At 33.7% G+C, this 18,702-nt stretch overlaps 3 protein-coding genes and 1 long non-coding RNA gene across 13 annotated transcripts in view; 2 read left to right on the forward strand and 2 right to left on the reverse strand.

Annotated features, from left to right (window-relative positions):
* Positions 1-18,702, forward strand: part of Hwt (SH2 domain-containing adapter heavyweight) — a 209,156-nt gene that overhangs the window by 85,804 nt on the left and 104,650 nt on the right. The window lies entirely within an intron of this gene.
* LOC143894014 (uncharacterized) lies at positions 41-4,125 on the forward strand. 2 transcript variants are annotated; one of them, XR_013255977.1, is made up of 4 exons: positions 41-1,547; positions 1,646-1,743; positions 1,956-2,179; positions 2,260-4,125. It is a non-coding gene; the product is annotated as an uncharacterized LOC143894014 (long non-coding RNA). The 2 variants fall into 2 exon arrangements; XR_013255978.1 differs by having other exon boundaries at positions 51-1,547; positions 1,962-2,179.
* Positions 4,179-13,101, reverse strand: LOC143894007 (chymotrypsin-2-like). 6 transcript variants are annotated; one of them, XM_077399971.1, is made up of 8 exons: positions 12,969-13,094; positions 6,805-6,928; positions 6,318-6,388; positions 6,017-6,111; positions 5,781-5,931; positions 5,559-5,669; positions 5,171-5,320; positions 4,179-4,437 (listed from the first exon to the last, which is right to left on the reverse strand). In XM_077399971.1, exons 2-8 carry the CDS (start codon positions 6,851-6,853, stop codon positions 4,267-4,269), a joined length of 798 nt encoding a protein of 265 aa, XP_077256097.1. In that variant the 5' UTR covers positions 6,854-6,928; positions 12,969-13,094; the 3' UTR covers positions 4,179-4,266. The 6 variants fall into 6 exon arrangements, with proteins under 6 accessions (XP_077256097.1, XP_077256098.1, XP_077256096.1 ...); XM_077399972.1 differs by having other exon boundaries at positions 12,976-13,088; XM_077399970.1 differs by lacking the exon at positions 12,969-13,094 and adding an exon at positions 7,704-7,845.
* The window catches only part of LOC143894009 (chymotrypsin-2-like), a 144,330-nt gene continuing 139,840 nt past the window's right edge, over positions 14,213-18,702 (reverse strand). Inside the window, exons 1-8 of one of the 3 annotated variants that reach the window (XM_077399985.1) lie at positions 17,782-17,937; positions 16,872-16,995; positions 16,404-16,474; positions 16,104-16,198; positions 15,871-16,012; positions 15,649-15,759; positions 15,256-15,408; positions 14,213-14,479 (exon numbers count right to left, since the gene is read on the reverse strand). In XM_077399985.1, coding sequence (XP_077256111.1) covers positions 14,330-14,479; positions 15,256-15,408; positions 15,649-15,759; positions 15,871-16,012; positions 16,104-16,198; positions 16,404-16,474; positions 16,872-16,920 — 771 coding nt within the window. In that variant the 5' untranslated portion in view covers positions 16,921-16,995; positions 17,782-17,937 and the 3' untranslated portion in view covers positions 14,213-14,329. The other 2 variants (XM_077399986.1, XM_077399987.1) reach the window with 2 other exon arrangements.

Here is an 18,702-nt window from a genome sequence, read left to right on the forward strand (position 1 = left end):
ATTTTCAATTAATGATGAGATATTTTTTCTATGCGTTTGAGTTTATAAGTGTAAATTATTTTAAAGGTTCATATATTTATTAACAATTATGTACATTTTATGTATTTTCTTTCCTAAAATTTTATAATTAAGTTTACCGTTGGAATTATCATATCGTATGGAATTTCCGTGTATAATGTACATTTCAATAAATTTCAATCACCTGTCAGATGTTAAATTATCACGAAGATTATCACATCCCTACTAAGTTTATGTACTTCGTGGAAATAATTGATAGCTCCGATGATATTGACAATGAAAAGATTGTATAGATACGGAGATTAGAATTTTTATAACTTCAAAGGTTGAACTTATATTTATGCAGTAATCGATGTCAAAGTGATAAGTAAAGGTTTATATTTACTGGAATTGTATCAGTCGTAAACATGGTAGAAATAGCGTCGGGATTACCTAGTGCTAACTATATCCTCACACAGATTAGTTTCGCACGTAGAGCTTCAATCATTTCCTTCCATTTTACGAAAATCTGCTCGCCTTCCTATAACGACATACGTATTAATTTATCGCAAATCCGGCGTGTGTAGGCGTTTGCAATAAAAATGCCGATACAGTTCTGAGTGTGCAATGTTGCGAAACGGTGCCCGTTAAAAACCCGTCTCTTCATTGCCGCATCCATCATTTTAAGATGAGCGAATTGTGCGCTGTTTTTATCCAATTAGGATGAAGTAGCCGTCAGTCAATGTAGCGTATCCCCGGGGGGGCGTCATAACCCATTACGAAGGCACCTGGTTGAGTGACCTTCCGATCGATAGCAGAATAGATGCGAAACTGCATCCAAGGCGACGTTGGCTCGGCTCCAGATACTTCGAAAGTCTTGTACGTGCTGATAATGCCGCAAAGACATCATCTCTTTTTTTTACGATGCAAGTTAAACACGCCGCGCTTTTAAACGGTCGAGTGATCTTCTGAATAATGCAGCCGTAATTTGGACCTTTTAAATCTCAGTTTGCCAGTTTCCCCCTTAAACGTACTGAGACACGAAATCGTTGCGATAGGCTGTAAATATAGGAGATGTTAATGCGATGTGTGAATGCTAACTTTTATTTATGCGCATTACCATCCTCGTGTGACACTGATATGCGATATCCAATTTTCGGAATTTTTCGTGAGGAAAAAAAATGATATTTATCGGAAAACTTGTTTTTCAGGTCATACATATCGAACGCATATGACACGCGATACGAATGAAAATATCTCCGAAAATTTTTATCTACACAGCGAGCGGATTTGTACGTGGCATCCTGCCGGATTTGATTGCACTGCCGCAACATAGCTTCATCAAAACCGACGGGATGAAGCTAATGCAACGTGCATTTGTTGAGAAAATACGTAAATTTAAATTTCTCATTTCGTGATATTTAAAAAAGAGGATTTCCGCGAGAGAAAGCTGGCGTTCTCCAACTTACTCAATGCGCGAGCGGATATACAAATCGAATTCAATCGTATACTTATATGGCAATTACGTCACGGTCGAGAGATTATCCGAGGTAAGCTTCATGATGAGCCGAATGCTCCAGCTTTAAAGAGACGGAAGTTTTCCCAAGTTACTCGAAGCATTTGTATACTTTATTCCGAATATCCGCAGCTCCGCAATGTCGCCACTGGATTCAGTTGTCCCGGAAGGCGCCATCCTTCTTTATCACGAAATCTTGACAGACAGCCGCGGGATGCTTGGCTCCCAAGGTAGGGGTCGATCGATTCTCCCTACCTAATGGAATGCAGCCCGACTCGTGATGGTTGAAACCGAACCGCCGAATGCGGGAGATAATAATGCGGCCATGTAATTGTACTTGAAGCGCGATATATCGAGATCTGTTAATTTTCGAAACAAACAGGATATGTTATCGCGTTGATATCGTCGTTTTTAAACGGAATTTTTAATTTATTATTAAAAGCAACAGGCTATGAAGATCGGTCGAAACGTGACGATACAATCGACAATTCTGGCGATTTTCGATATGTGACCTGGACGTACCGTTATCGCGATACCTCGGGGTGTAGCGGGAGGTAGGGAGTCGATCGATCCTGGCAACCAAGAAGCGATATTGAGAACCGCTGTTCCAGGACTCACCTGCGTCCGACGACCCCGCATCCAGAGCTTCTCATCGATCATATACAGGTAGTGAAATAGGCTAACTCTGTTCTCGGTGTGTTGATACGAATTATTGTCGAACTATTCAGAATCTTTGAATTATCTAGATTTATCCGGTGAAGATAAACACATGAATGAATACACGAATAGAGCTTCGGATAATTTCTGACAACGAGAGACAGCATGTGTTATTGCTTTGTTGAGAGATCAGAGAAGAAGATTTCTATGTAGATTATGAAACATGTATAAATGCGAAATATGTAGTTCTGGTGCATATTTTTCATTGAGCAATGCTCCATCGGCTAAACTGTATAACATTTGATGGTTTTCTTAATGAGAATTTTTTTAACGAGAAAGTATTATTAAAAAAGAAATACCTTAGAATATTTAATTATATTTTTCTTAATTCGTGATAAGAAAATGCAGAATTTATGAATAAAATAATTTTTGCGAAATACGTAATTCATTATCATCAATTTATTTATTAATAAATTAATTGTATCTTTATAACGCAACACTTGATGAATTTGAAGAAAAATCGTATTATTTCTTCAAAAATATATCAGGATATCTAAACTATATTTTTGTTAATACACGATAAAAAGAAGCAGAATAATTGCTGTTGGTATAATAATTAATGCGAGGCATATGTAATTTATTATTAATTTATTTATTAATTGTACCTTTGTAACGCAATATTTGATGAATTTAAGGAGCAACCGTATTGTTTCTTCAAAAATGTATCACAATATCTAAACTATTTTGGTTAATGGTTAATGAAAAAAGCAGAATGCTGTTATTATAATAATTATTGCGAGGAGTAATTTATATCTTTGTAGAGCATTTAGGAGAATTAGAGCTCACTTAAATCCGAGAAAACAAGCTCACAGATGTTTCTTGCGCTGTAATTCTTAACAATTATATGTAGTACCCGAGGGAGTAGCGTAGCGTGAGCGGAGACGTAAGTTGCAGCGCAAAGTTTACCAAAGGAAATACGGGGAATCATAAAACCGTTTTCGGAGTTCACAGTAATCGCGCGTTTCTCGTGATTATTGTTTGAAATGGCGGTTGTTATTTGCTGTATTTAATTTTCGTTCTCGTTTTCTGTCTAATAATTTTAACATATTGGGAGGTGGGAGTCTCCGTTTTTCGCTTTCGTGTGCATTAAGCACGAGAACTGGCAGAGTCAAATAACGCGGATCGGTTGGATGCCAGGCGTTTTCGATATTTCGCCTTCACGGCGTCGTAAAAGCAAAGAGCTAGAGCATCGACGCGACCCGTCTCTCTGCAAACTACTTTCCTACTCAGTTTCAATCCGATACCTCGCGACATCGAATTTCTCAGCGACAGCGATACATCAATCAAATGCATACGTTTTTCTTTTTTGATAAACTCGATCAACGAAATTTACTTGCTCGCAAAAACAATTCGAAATTGTTCGAATACTTTTCTCTGACGCACGTGAACGTTTATTACTGCCTTTTATAAAATGGAAGAACACACATTATATGCGAAGCATATATCTCAACAAACGCGCCAGGGTCCTCCGTTCGTACGACCTGCACGTCTATGCGCGCGTGTGCGGAAACGTAGAAATTAACGTCGCGCAGAACAAGAGGAAACAGATGCAAATGGTTCTTGCGTCCATTTTTGAGAGAGAAATGTTCATTAATCTCTCCGAAACAATTTCGTGCACTTGGCGCACGTTGCCGGAATGGTTAAACGGATTTGCTTTGACTGACCCATTTCTCTCTCTTGAGATACGTTTACCGCTGTCACATCGACCGCAAAAATTACAAAACGCCCAATATACAATCTGTACGCAATTTGTCCAAATGTATGTATTCTTTAAGCGAATTCTGTTGCCATTTGCTTACCAAATTACGGAAGTTACAAATATTAATATAAAATAATCGCACCTTATTTCGATTACATTGATCTTTATAATATTATGTATTTATATTCTAGAATAGTATAGGGAAAGTGTTAAGCGTATATGTAAGTTACACGCAGTAAAACACATGTGATACATATTTGACGATTTATTACATCTATACATATGTTTGGACGTTTAATATATATTATATCAGTTCTCGATTTTCCTGTATACGTCATTAAGTATCAAAACATATGGACATACGGCATTCTATATTGTCCATTATCCATTGGAAGTACGATGGGACATGCGTGTACACGGCAGGGTATGTCTTGTCACCGCATTCATATATCCACGAAGCGATTCCTATGAGCTCCTCATCGAGAGTGAGAGGGCCGCCAGAATCTCCCTAAAAAATGCAATTCCCCAATAACTAACAATATCTTTCATAAGGTTTTGATTGGAAAAACCAACATACGAACAAAGTTATTTTTTACATTTAACTATAAATACGTTTCTCTGCTAGTATACAGAGTTATAGTTTGTCTTATTTTCACTTTATTAGTTTAATGAAATTGATGTTTGACGATAACGGACTCTCGATTTGCACAGCTGCGAGTTTTGTAATTTTGTTATCAATTAAATTAAATTACAAAACATAACGAGGAACCGAATATGTTAATGTACAAAATAATCAATACGGTAAATTAACAATCAACTTAATCAGTGAATTGGCGGCGAATTGAAATGCTATAGTCATCGCACGTTTCATATACGCGTATGTTGTTACGTATTATATTAATGAATAAATAAATTATAAATTAATTGATGAATAAAAATTTATGATAAGCGAGAGATTGCAATTATGATATGTCTCCACAATATGATTGCCAATTACATGATATGTAATAGGGATTATTTTCTTATCGAGAATCTGAAGCACATTATACAAATCGGAATGCAAGCCTTGTATTGAGATATTACGTTTAGAAATTATTAAGAACGAGTTGAAGCTTCGCGTGAAAAGAATAATGCAGGTTAAGTAGTGAATGACTCTACTTGGGCAGACAGCGTAAAATTGCACGTGCGACTAGCAACTAATGACAGTGATTTATTGCAACGCCTTGTAAATAGCTTCTTACATCGCAGATTCCCTTTTCTTCTGTTTTGTCATTTGCGCAGATTTGCGTGGGATAAATATTTTTCATTGTCCGGTACAAAGTTTTACAGTAATCATTATCGACTGTTTCAATGTCCGCGACATGTAATCGTTTAGTTTTCGGTCCTTCATACTGTAAGTATACAAAATACAAAAATATAAGTGTGATTTGCGAAAACAATTTAAAATATGATATTGTCAACAACCTATATAAGCGTCTGACAGTCTAAGGGCCAGTTTCATCAACGTCGATTAGCTGTAACCTTCGATTAAACTCACTCTTTATCTCTTTCTAACTGTCCCCTTTAGAAGGAGACGAAGAGTTTAATCGAAAGTTACAGTTATAAATGTTTGAATGTTGAGTAACTTACCGATAATTTGCCGAATCCCGATACGACTACTTTCGTACCGGCTGGAATGGTTTTATTTTGCGTTAGTATAACGGGACGTACTAGATGGGAATATTGAATTGGAGATTGAAGCTGAAAATGAGTTTTCTATGTATGCTTTTGCACAGTCTTAATTTTCAAATTGCTTAATTTAATTAAAACTGTGGGTATGTGTTGATTGCAATTGTATCAACTCTATGTTACCTTAAGTAAAGCGATATCATTGTGCCAATTATCGTCGTTGTTGTAATCTTCGTGTATATGAAAGGACTCGATTGGATGTACCGCAAGCGGGTCTCGTATGTTTATTAGTCCCACATTGGCCGTAATGGTGCTAGCTTCTGTAGAGTTTAGACTGTAAAGAATATCACGTAGAATATATTTTTGTATCTATATACAGTTTCTATTACTAAAATGTTTCTTTAGATTCTCATATTTACTTTTCTATACAGTGAGCGGCAGTCAGTATGTAATACCGGCTAATTATAACCCCACCGCAAAAGTGTTCGTTCGTTGCAGTACGTTGAAGAGAAACCTGAAATAATGTATTTCGAGACAACAAGATACAAGAAATGTATATATTAATATTATTACACGTCTATTTTTTTTTAGAGTTGACTCAGCAGAATGAGAAAAGTTAACTTAATGGTTTTAGTTTGAAATTCAGTTCAATGCTACGCATATTTTTAAGACAGAGCAAATAATGTAATGATATTAATTAATAGCAATTTGTTAGCTTACTTGGTATGGAACTTCACCCAGTTCGGCAAGTCTTCCCCCTACAATCTGCGTATCTATTTTTCTTATTACGCCTGCAGTCAAAATTTATTACATTAAAATTTAGTTCTATTAAATTAAGTGGACGGAAGACAGTTAAATTTGTCGAAAATGAATGTCGAAAATTGTCGAAATAAAAATGATTTTTTTTAAATTTATTACAAAGAAATGAATTGCAACCGGGAGTTGTCCTAATACAATGTTTGTTAGGATCTAAAAAATTTGTTTAATTAAAAATATGTATTAAAAACTTTAAACGCGTTTTTCTTTGTTTCTTATTTTCTTTTCGTTTTGCAGTGATAACTCAAATACAGAGTGATAAGTCATATCGACTTGAAAAAAATTGAGCATATTCACAATATGTATAACTTCAGACTGAATCGTTAAAAAGTCTGTTCAAATTTTAGTCCACACTTACAAAGCTGGTCAATTTGTCTGTTAGATTACTCACCATGAGAAATAGCGAATAAAGTGATCAAGAACAATAACTGTATCGTCATCGTTAGTAGTTTTGTGCGACGGTATCAGCTGATTACTCTAAATTTGATGTTTATGATACACACTTGAATATATGTCTGTAAAATTTATAATTTTAAATTACATAAGATTAGATAGGATATCTCATGCTTATTGATATTTAAAATTGTTCCCAATCTACTGAGGTATTATCTCGCTCGCGACCTGTGCTATCATTTTCCTATTTACTTTTATCATTAATAAAACACTGATGAGTGATGTCTAATATCGCGTAATTTTCTATGTTATGCATAAATCTAACAAATAATGTACAAAATAATTTTAAAGTAATTATTTTAGCGATCATAATAATTTCATAAAAAGAAAGATATATCTTTTGCAGTTTCTAATCGGTAATAATTTATTACGCAATTTTATACTTTGTTCGCCTTTTGCGTTTCTCAAGTCGCAACTTAGTAAATTTCAGTTTTAAAAATTTAACACTGTTATATGATGTATACTTCGCATCGCGGGATTACCGGCTGAACGTGACATGCAGCAGCGCAGCAAGTAGCAGAAAGTAATGCTAAACAAACTTGTGACGTGGGAGTAAAATAACAATGCACTTTGTCGAAGTATGTCGCGAACTTCGGCAATATTGCACAATCTATAATGAAGTATTTTAATGAGAACAGATTACTTCAAGTTACTTTGAATGATGTTCATTTACGCTCAGTTGCTAGAGGAAAAAATATTTGAGATGTTCTTGATATATCTTGTTATATTGATGATCAGGTGCGAGATTCGCGAAGGATCTTTCGTTTTGACGGTTTTTGCGACTATATATAAATATTGATGATATCTCATAATTTGTAACAAAGCTTTCGAAATTACCACTTATTATTCTGCACGATCTTTTCACTTCTCTTACAACGAAAGAAGTATTTTAGGATACCGTTGATACGTATGAATAATCACGATTGATGGCTTACCGCACGCTTTACTCCCATAAGTCGACTAACATTTTCTTCACCTTTTTGTACTTCTCGATGCAACGAGAGAGAGGGAGGGAGAGAGAGGGGGGGAAGGTTCAGGTCATTATTCGGATCGTATATGATCATTGCAGAGTCAGACAAAATGCAAGTTCGGTCAAATTCCGCAACGTTGTCTTTTTTTTGCGTGGTAAACACTCGGTTACCGTGCAACTTTATTTCTTTATTCTAATACTAAACTTTTAGGTATACTCTTTGAAATCATGACAATCTTATCACAACGAGATGCAGGGCGACAGGCCCTTTGTCGGATCGAGTGAATATTTTTCACTTCGCATTCTCGTTAACTTTCGAACACTGGATAAAACACGGCGACAGATTACGAGATGTTTGTGGATGCGGAATACGGTCGAGCAGGACGTCGAGAAACGGCGAGATATCGCTTTACAGGTGCACTCGCGACTCTACATAAAACGATCGATACCATTTTTCCAGTAAATATACATTTGTGAGAAAAATTCCTTCCCCATATACCGTCGTGACAATCGTAATTTATAATAAAAGTAATTCTTTTTACGGAAAAATGATTAAGTGGACGGGAATATTCTTACCTAAAAATATTGTTGAATAAAATGGATGCACGTGGATGGGTAGTACGCGCCAGCAGGAAACGAGCTTCCGATTCTCTCTGATATCCAATATGCACATGTCATTGAAAAATCCATTTAGTTGAATGAAATAAAGTTTGGTTGACTCTCTTGTTTGAATATGGACAAACAAATGTCTTGGTTGATGCAACATAAAAATTCAGTTGGAAAATTTAGTAATACTAACATGCAAATATAGCGCATTAAACAAAAATATGGTTTGTATAAAACTAAATTTGTGACTGGTTTTTTGTTGCGTTAACTGATTATTTTGTAATAATCTCGTTTACTGTCACTTGCTTGCCAAATTGCCGGAGTTACAATATCAATATAAAATAATTGCACTTTATTTCGATTGTTCTTTATAAAATTATGTGTTTATTTTCTAGAATAGTATAGGGAAAGTGTTAAGGATGTATGGGTGACGTCTCAAAGCATTACCAAAAATCTAAAAATTTTATAAATTGTTCTATTATTACGTCTAAGTAATTGTGTAAAATTTCAGCACAATTCTCTTACTCTGGTTTAAAAGTTATTGTAATTAAGAAGATATTGGAGGTATTTCAAATATATTCAGAAAGTGCTGTAAATTGTTTCTAAATTAAATTAAAAATAATCTGTAAAATTTTGAAGTTAAATAAGAGTTATTTAAGTTTAAAGTTGATAAAATTAACATTATCCCTTATAGGGAATCGACACTTTGCTGTAAATATAAATAAAATATAAATAAACCATTAAGATATTTCTTAAATTTTCTTTATGTGTAAAACATACATCATTGATATTGTATTTTAAGTTTCAAAATTTTTTTTTGTTTAAACAATACTAATTATTTAAATAACAAAAAATTATACTCAAACTGTTAACGGTAATCCCTTCTAACATATAAAAAATTTTTGAGTTGTTTGACATACATGCAAAGTCTTCTTTTATTGAAATTTTGACTTTTAGCAAAGACTGTACATACATCTTTAAGCGTATATATGTAAGTTACACGAAGTAAAACACATGTGATATATATATTTGACGATTTATTACATCTATATGTTTGAACGTTTAATATATATCCATTCTCGATTTTTCTGTATACGTCATTAAATATCAAAACATACAGACGTATAACAATTTGCATTGTCAATTATCCATTGGAAGTACGACGGGACATGTGTGTACACGGCCGGGTATATCTTGTCACCGCATCTATATCTCCACGAATCGATTCCTATGAGCACTTGATCGAGAATGAGAGGGCCGCCAGTATCTTCCTAAAAAATGCAATTGCCCAATAGCTAACAATATCTTTCATAAGGTTTTTGAAAAACCAACTTACGAAGAAAGTTATTTTTTACATTTAACTATAAATACGTTTCTCTGCTAGTATACAGATTTATAGTTTGTATTATTTTCACTTTATTAGTTTAATGAAATTGATGTTTGACGATAACGGACTCTCGATTTGCACAGCTGCGAGTTTTGTAATATTGCTATTAATTAAATTAAATTACAAAACATAACGAGGAACCGAATATGTTAATGCAAAATAATCAATACGGTAAATTAACAATCAACATAATCAGTGAATTGGCGGCGAATTGAAATGCTATAGTTATCGCACGTTTTATACGCGTATGTTGTTAAGTATTATATTAATAAATAAATAAATTAAAAATTAATTGATGAATACAAATTTATGATAAGCGAGAGATTGCAATCATGATATGTCTCCACAATATGCTTGCCAATTACATGATATGTAATAGGGCTTATTTTCTTATCGAGAATCTGAAGCACATTATACAAATCGGAATGCAAGCCTTGTATTGAGACATTACGTTTAGAAATTATTAGGAACGAGTTGAAGCTTCGCGTGAAAAGAATAATGCAGGTTAAGTAGTGAATGACTCTACCTGGACAGAGAGCATAAAATTGCACGTGCGACTAGTAACTAATGACAGTGATCTATTGCAACGCTTTGTAAATAGCTTCTTACCTGGCACGAACCCTTTTCTTCTTTTTCGTCATGTGCGCAGATTTGCGTGGGATAAATATTTTTCATTGTCCGGTACAAAGTTTTACAGTAATCATTATCGACTGTTTTAATGTCTGCGACATATAATCGTTTAGTTTTCGGTCCTTCATACTGTAAGTATACAAAATACAAAAATATAAGTGCGACTTGCAAATACAATTTAAAATATGATATTGTCGAAGACCTATATAGCGTCTGACAGTCTAAGGGCCAGTTTTACCAACGTCGATTAACTGTAACCTTCGATTAAATTCACTCTTCATCTTTTTTTAACTGTTCTTCTTAGAAGGAGACGAAGAGTGAGTTTAATCGAAAGTAACAGTTATAAATGGTTGAATGTTGAGAAACTTACCGATAATCTGCCGAATCCCGATGCTACTACTTTCGTACCGGCTGGAATGGTTTTATATGGCGTTAGTAAAGCTGCACGTACTAGAGGGGAATATTTAATTGGAGATTGAAGCTGAAAATGAATTTTCTATGTATGCTTTTGCACAGTCTCAATTTTCAAATTGCTTAATTTAATTGAAACTATGGGTATGTGTTGATTGCAATTATATCAACTCTATGTTACCTTAAGTAAAGCGATATCATTGATCAACTTGGTGCGGTTGTAATTTTCGTGTATATGAGAGGACTCGATCTCATGTACCGCATGCGGTTCTTGTAGGTCTGTTAGTCCCACATTGGCCGAAATGGCGCTAATGTCTACACTGTAAAGAATATCACGAACACATAAAACACATTTTTATATCTATATACAGTTTATATTGCTGAAACGTTTTTTTAAATTCTCATATTCACTCATGTACACAGGAAGCGGCAGTCAGTATGAAATGCCGGCTAATTATAACCCCACCGCAAAAGTGTTCCTTTGTTGCAGTACGTTGAAGAGAAACCTGAAATAATGTATTTCGTGCAACAAGATACAAGAAATTTATATATTAATATTATTACACGTCCATTTTTTTTTTAGAGTTGACTCAACTGAATGAGAAGAGTTAACTTAACGGTTCTAGTTCGAAATTCAGTTCAATGCCACGCATATTTTTAAGACAAAGCAGTTAATATAATGGTATTAATTAATAGTAATTTGTTAGCTTACTTGATATGGAACTTCACCTGGTTTGGGAATTCTTCCCCCTACAATCTGCGTATCTATTTCTCTTAATACGCCTGCATTCAAAATTTGTTATTACATTAAAATTTAGTTCTATTAAATTAAGGGGACGGAAGGCAGTTAGATTTGTCGAAAATAAATGTCGAAAATTGTCGAAATAAAATTTTTTTTTTAAATTTATTACAAAGAAATAAATTGCAACCGGGAATTTTCCTAATACAATGTTTGTTAGGATCTAAAAAATTTTTTTAGTTAAAAATATGCATTAAAAACTTTAAACGCGTCTTTCTTTGTTTCTTATTTTCTTTTCGTTTTGCAGTGATAACTCAAATACAGAATGATAAGTCAAATCGACTTGAAAAAAATTGAGCATATTCACAATATGTATAATTTTGGACTGAATCTTTAAAAAGTCTGTTCAAACTTTGGTTCACAGTCATAAAGCTGATCAATTTGTCTGTTAGATTACTCACCATGAGAAATAGCGAATAAAGTGATCAAGAACAATAACTGTATCGTCATCGTTAGTAATCTTGTGCGACGGTATCAGCTGATTACTCTAAATCTGATGTTTATGACACACACTTAAATATTTGTCTGTAAAATTTATAATTTAAAATTACATAAGATTATATAGGATATCTCATGCTTATTGATATTTAAAATAATTCCTAATCTGCTGAGGTATTATCTCGCTCGCGAGCTGTGTTATCATTTTTCTATTTACTTTTATCATTAATAAAACACTGATGAGTGTCTAATATCGCGTAACTTTTTTTGTTATACATAAATCTAACAACAAATGTATAAAATAATCTTGAAGTAATTATCTTAGTGATTATAATAATTTCATAAAAAGAAAGATATATCTTATGCAGTTTTTAATCGTTAACAATTCATTACGTAATTTTATATTTTGTTCGCCTTTCACATTTCTCAAGTCGCAACTTGGTAAATTTCAGTCTTAAAAATTTAACACTGTTATATGATGTATACTTCGCATCGCGGGATTACCGGCTGAACGTGACATGCAGTAGCAGCAAGTAGCAGAATGTAATGCTAAACAAACTTGTGACAGGGGAGTAAAATAACAATGCACTTTGTCGAAGTATGCCGCGGTTACGAACTTCGGCAATATTGCACAATGTATAATGAAGTATTTTAATGAGAACAGATTACTTCAAGTTACTCTGAATGATGTTCATTTACGCTCAGTTGCTAGAGGAAGAAATATTTGAAGTGTTCTTGATATATCTTGTCATATTGATAATCAGATGTGAGATTCGCGAAAGATCGTTCCGTTTTGACGGTTTTAGCGACTCTAAATCTTGATGATATTTTATAATTTATAATAAAAGCTTTCGAAATTACCACTTACTATTCTGCACGATCTTCACTTCTCTTACAACGGAAGAAGTATTTTAGGATACCGTTGATACGTATGAATAATCAGGATTGATGGCTTACCGCACGCTTTACTCGAATAAGTCGACTAACATTTTCTTCACCTTTTTGTAGTTTTCGATGCAACGAGAGAGAGAAAGAGAGAGAGAGAGAGAGAGAGAGAGAGAGAGAGGTAGTGAGAGGGTGAGGAGGGGGGAATCTTCAGGTCATTATTCGGATCGTATATGATCATTGCAGAGTCAGACAAAATGCAAGTTTGGTCAAATTCCGCAGTGTCGTATTTTTTTTCGTGGCAAACACTCGGTTGCCATGCAACTTTATTTCCTTATTCTAATATTAAATTTTCAGGAATTGCTTTTAGAATCTCGACATTCTTGTCACAATGAGTTGCGGGGCGAAAGGCCCTTTGTCGGATCGAGTGAATATTTTTCACTTCGCATTCTCGTTAACTTTCGAACACTGGATAAAACACGGCGACAGATTACGAGATGTTTGTGGATGCGGAATACGGTCGAGCAGGACGTCGAGAAACGGCGAGATATCGCTTTACAGGTGCACTCGCGACTCTACATAAAACGATCGATACTATTTTTCCAGTAAATATATATTTGTGAGAAAAATTCCTTCTCCATATACCGTTGTGACAATCGTAATTTATAATAAAAATAAATTTTTTTTACGGAAAAATGATTAAGTGGACGGGAATATTCTTATCTAAAAATATTGTTGAATAAAATGGATGCACGTGGATGGGTAGTACGCGCCAGCAGGAAACGAGCTTCCGATTTTCTCTGATATCCAATATGCATATGTCATTGACAAATCCATTTAGTTGAATGAGATGAAATTTGTTTAACGCAACTAAATCTCTTATTTGGATATGGACAAACAAATGTTTTAGTTGATGCAACATACAAATTCAGTTGGAAAATTTAGTAATACTAACACACAAATACAGCGCACTGAACAAATATATGGTTTGTATGAAAGTAAATTTGTGGCTAGTTTTTTGTTGCTTCAACTGATCATTTTTGTAATCATTTCATTTACTGCCACTTGCTTGCCAAACTGCGGAAGTTACTAATATCAATATAAAAAAATTCGACTATATTGATTTTTATAAAATTATTTGTTTATTTTCTAGAATAGTATAGGGAAAGTGTATATGTTAAGCGTATATGTAAGTTACACGAAGTAAAACACATGTGATATATATTTGATGATTTATTACATCTATATATGTTTGGACGTTTAATATATATCAATTCTCGATTTTTTCCTGTATACGTCATTAGGTATCAAAACACATCTCTATATTTTCTGTACGGTCAACTATCCGTTGTACGGTCAACTATCCATTGGATGTACGACGAAACACGTGTGTAGAGATTAGGGTATATTTTGTCACCGCATTCAAATCCCCACGAATCGAGTCCTATGAGCACACCGTCGAGAGTGAGAGGGCCGCCAGAATCTCCCTAAAAAATGCAATTCCCCAATAGCTAACAATATCTTTCATAAGGTCGATTTAAATTACTTTAATTGTTATCTTTCATAAAGTTTGATTGGAAAAACCAACTTACGAACAATGTTAATTTTTACATTTAACATTTAACATTTAATATAAATACGTTTCTTTGTTAGTATACAGAGTTAGTTTGTGTTATTTTTACTTAATTTTTTTAATGAAATTAATGTTTGACGATAACGGATTCTCGATTCGCCTAGCTGCGAGTTTTGTAATCTTACTGTCAATTAAGTTAAATTACAAAACATAACGAGAAACCGAATATGTTAATGTACAAAATAATCAATACGGTAAATTTTAACAATTAATATAATCAATAAATTGGCGGCGAATTGAAATGCTATAGTCATCGCACGTTTTATACGCGTATGTTTTGTTATATTAATGAATAAATAAATTATAAATTAATTGATGAATAAAAATTTATGATAAGTGAGAGGTTGCAATTATGATATGTTTCCACAATATGATTGCCAATTACATGATATGTAATCGGCTTATTTTCTTATCGAGAATCTGAAGCACATTATATAACTCAAAATGCAAGCCTTGTATTGCGACATTACGTTTAGAAATTGTAAAGAACGAGTTGAAATTCTGCGTGAAAAGAATAATGCAGATTAAGTAGTTAATGACTCTAACTGCACAGACAGCGTAAAGTTGCATGTGCAATTAGTAGTAACTAATGACGGCGATCTATTGCAACGCCTTATGTAAATAGCTTACCTGGCACGGACCCTTTTCTGCTGTTGCGTCATATGCGCAGAATTGCGTGTCGTAAATTTTTTGAGATTTGTTCGTCCACACATTTTTACAGTAAGCCTGATCGACTATTTTAATGTCCACGACATGTAATCGTGTAGTTCTCGATCCATTATACTGTAAGTATACAAAATACAAAAATATAAGTGTGACTTGCAAAAACAATTTAACATATGATATTATCGAAGGCTTATATAGCGTCTGACAGTCTAAGGGCCAGTTTTACCAACGTCGATTAACTGATGTAACCTTCGATTAAACTCACTCTTCATCTCTTTCTAACTGTCCCCCTTAGAAGGAGACGAAGAGTTTAATCGAAAATTATAGTTATAAATGGTTGAATGTTGAAAAACTTACCGATAATCTGCCGAATCCCGATGAGACTACTTTCGTACCGAATGGAATGGTTTGATTTATCATTAGTTTAACGGGAGATACCAAAGGGGAATATTTAATTGGAGATTGAAGCTGAAAATGAAATTTCTTATTATGTTTTTGCACAGTCTGAATTTTCAAATTGCTTAATTTAATTAAAACTATGGGTATGTGTTGATTGCAATTATATCAACTTTATGTTACCTTAAGTAAAGCGATATCATTGATCCATGAATTGGTGCGGTTGTAATCTTCGTGTATATAAGAGGACTCGATCAGATGTACCGCACACGGTTCATCTAGATCTATTAGTCCCACATTGACCGAAATGGTTCTAACGCGTACACTGTAAAGAATATCACGAACATATGAAACACATTTTTATATTTATATACAGTTTATGTTGCTAAAACGGTTTTTTAGATTCTCATATTTACCCATCTATACATCTAGCGGCAGTCAGTATGTAATACTGGCCAATTATAACTCCACCGCAAAAGTGTTGTCCCGATCTAATACGTTTAAGAGAAACCTGAAATAAAATATTTTGTGGCAACAAGATACAAGAAATTTATATTAATATTATTACACGTCTATATTTTTAGAGTTGACTCAGCTGAATGAAAAGAGTTAACTTAATAGTTCGACTAGTTTGAAATTCACTTCAATGCTAAGCATATTCTTAAGATAGAGCAGTTAATGTAATTATATTAATTAATAGTAATTTGTTAACTTACTTGATATGGAACTTCACCTGGTTTGGCAAATCTTCCCCCTACAATCTGCGTATCTATTTTTTTTATTACGCCTGCATTCAAAATTTATTACATTGAAATTTAGTTCTATTAAATTAAGTGGACGGAAGGCAGTTAGATTTGTCAAAAATGAATGTCGAATATTGTCAAAATAGAAATGATTTTTTTTAAATTTATTACAGAAAAGTGAACTGAAACCGGGCCTTGTCCTAATACAATGTTTGTTAGGATAAAAAAAATGTTTTTAGTTAAAAATATGCATTAAAAACTTTAAACGCGTCTTTCTTTGTTTCTTATTTTCTTTTTGTTTTGCAGCGATAACTCAAATCGGCTTGAAAAAAATTGAGCATATTTACAATATGTACAATTTCGGACTAAATTTCTAAAAAGTCTGTTCAAACTTTAGTTCACAGCCACAAAGCTGATCAATTTGTTTGTTAGATTACTCACCATGTGCAACAGCGAATAAAGCTATTAAGAACAATAAGTACACCGTCATCGTTAGTAATCTTGTGCGACGATGTCAGCTGATTATTCTAAATCTGATGTTTATAACACACACTTGAATATATATCTGTAAAATTTATAATTTTAAATAACGTAAGATTAGATATAATATCTCATGCTTATTGATATTTAAAGTAGTTCCTAATCTACTGGGGTACTATCTCGCTCGCGACCTGTGCTATCATTTTCCTATTTACTTTTATCATTAATAAAACACTGATGAGTGTCTAATATCGCGTAACTTTTTTTGTTATACATAAATCTAACAACAAATGTATAAAATAATCTTGAAGTAATTATCTTAGTGATTATAATAATTTCATAAAAAGAAAGATATATCTTCTGCAGTTTTTAATCGTTAACAATTCATTACGTAATTTTATATTTTGTTCGCCTTTCACATTTCTCAAGTCGCAACTTGGTAAATTTCAGTCTTAAAAATTTAATTCTACTATATGATATGTACATACTTCGTATCGCAAGATTATACCGGCTGAACGTGACATGCAGTAGCAGCAAGTAGCAGAATGTAATGCTAAACAAACTTGTGACAGGGGAGTAAAATAACAATGCACTTTGTCGAAGTATGCCGCGGTTACGAACTTCGACAATATTGCACAATTTATAATGAAGTATTTTAATGAGAACAGACTACTTAAAGTTACTCTGAATGATATTCACTTACGCTCAGTTCCTAGACGAAGAAATATTTAAGGTGCTCTTGATATATCTTGTTATATTGATAGTCAGATGCGAGATTCGCGAAAAATCGTTCGTTTTGACGGTTTTTGCGACTATAAATCTTGATGATATCTCATAATTTATAATATCAGCTTGTAAAATTACCACTTACTATGCTGCACGATCTTCACTTCTCTTACAACGGAAGAAGTATTTTAGGATACCGTTGATACCAATAATCACGATTGGTGGCTTACCGCAAACTTTACTCGAATAAGTCGACTAACATTTTCTTCACGTTTTTATTGTTCTCGATGCAACGAGAGCGAAAGAGAGAGGGGGAAAAGCTTTAGGTCATTGTTCGGATTGTATATGACCATTGCAGTGTCAGACAAAATTCCGCAACGTCGTATTTTTTTGCGTGGCAAACACTCGGTTACCATGCAACTTCATTTTTTTATTCTAATACTAAATTTGGGATATGGCTTTTAGAATCACGACATTCTTGTCACAATGAGATGCGGGGCGAGAGGCCCTTTGACGGCTCGAGTGATTATTGGTCCATTTCGCATTCTCGTTAACTTTTGAACACTTTGAATAAAACACGGCGACAGTTTGCGAGACGTTTGTGGATGCGGAGTACGATCGGAGGATGTCGATAAACGTATCACTTAACAGGTGCACTCGCGACTCTACATAAAACGATCGATACCACTTTTTCAGTAAATATACATTTGTGAGAAAATTTTTTCCCCAGATACCGTCGTGACAATCGCAATTTATAATAAAAGTGTTTTTTTTATGGAAAAATTATTAAGTCGACGGGAATATTCTTATCTAAAAATATCGCGGAATAAAATGGATGCTCGTGGATGCAGTATGCGCCAGATTCTCTCTCAAATCCAATATGCACATGCCATTGAGAAATCCATTTTGTTGAATTAAATAAAATTTGGTTGACTCTCTTGTTTGGATATGGAGAAACAAATGTCTTGGTTGATTGCAACATAAAAATTCAGTTGGAAAATTTAGTAATACTAACACACAAATATAGCGCATTGAACAAAAATATGGTTTGTATGAAACTAAATTT

The sequence above is a fragment of the Temnothorax americanus genome, unplaced genomic scaffold (genome assembly GCF_048541705.1).
Source record: "Temnothorax americanus isolate GAGA-0224 unplaced genomic scaffold, ASM4854170v1 Scaffold13, whole genome shotgun sequence".
NCBI lineage: Eukaryota > Metazoa > Arthropoda > Insecta > Hymenoptera > Formicidae > Temnothorax > Temnothorax americanus.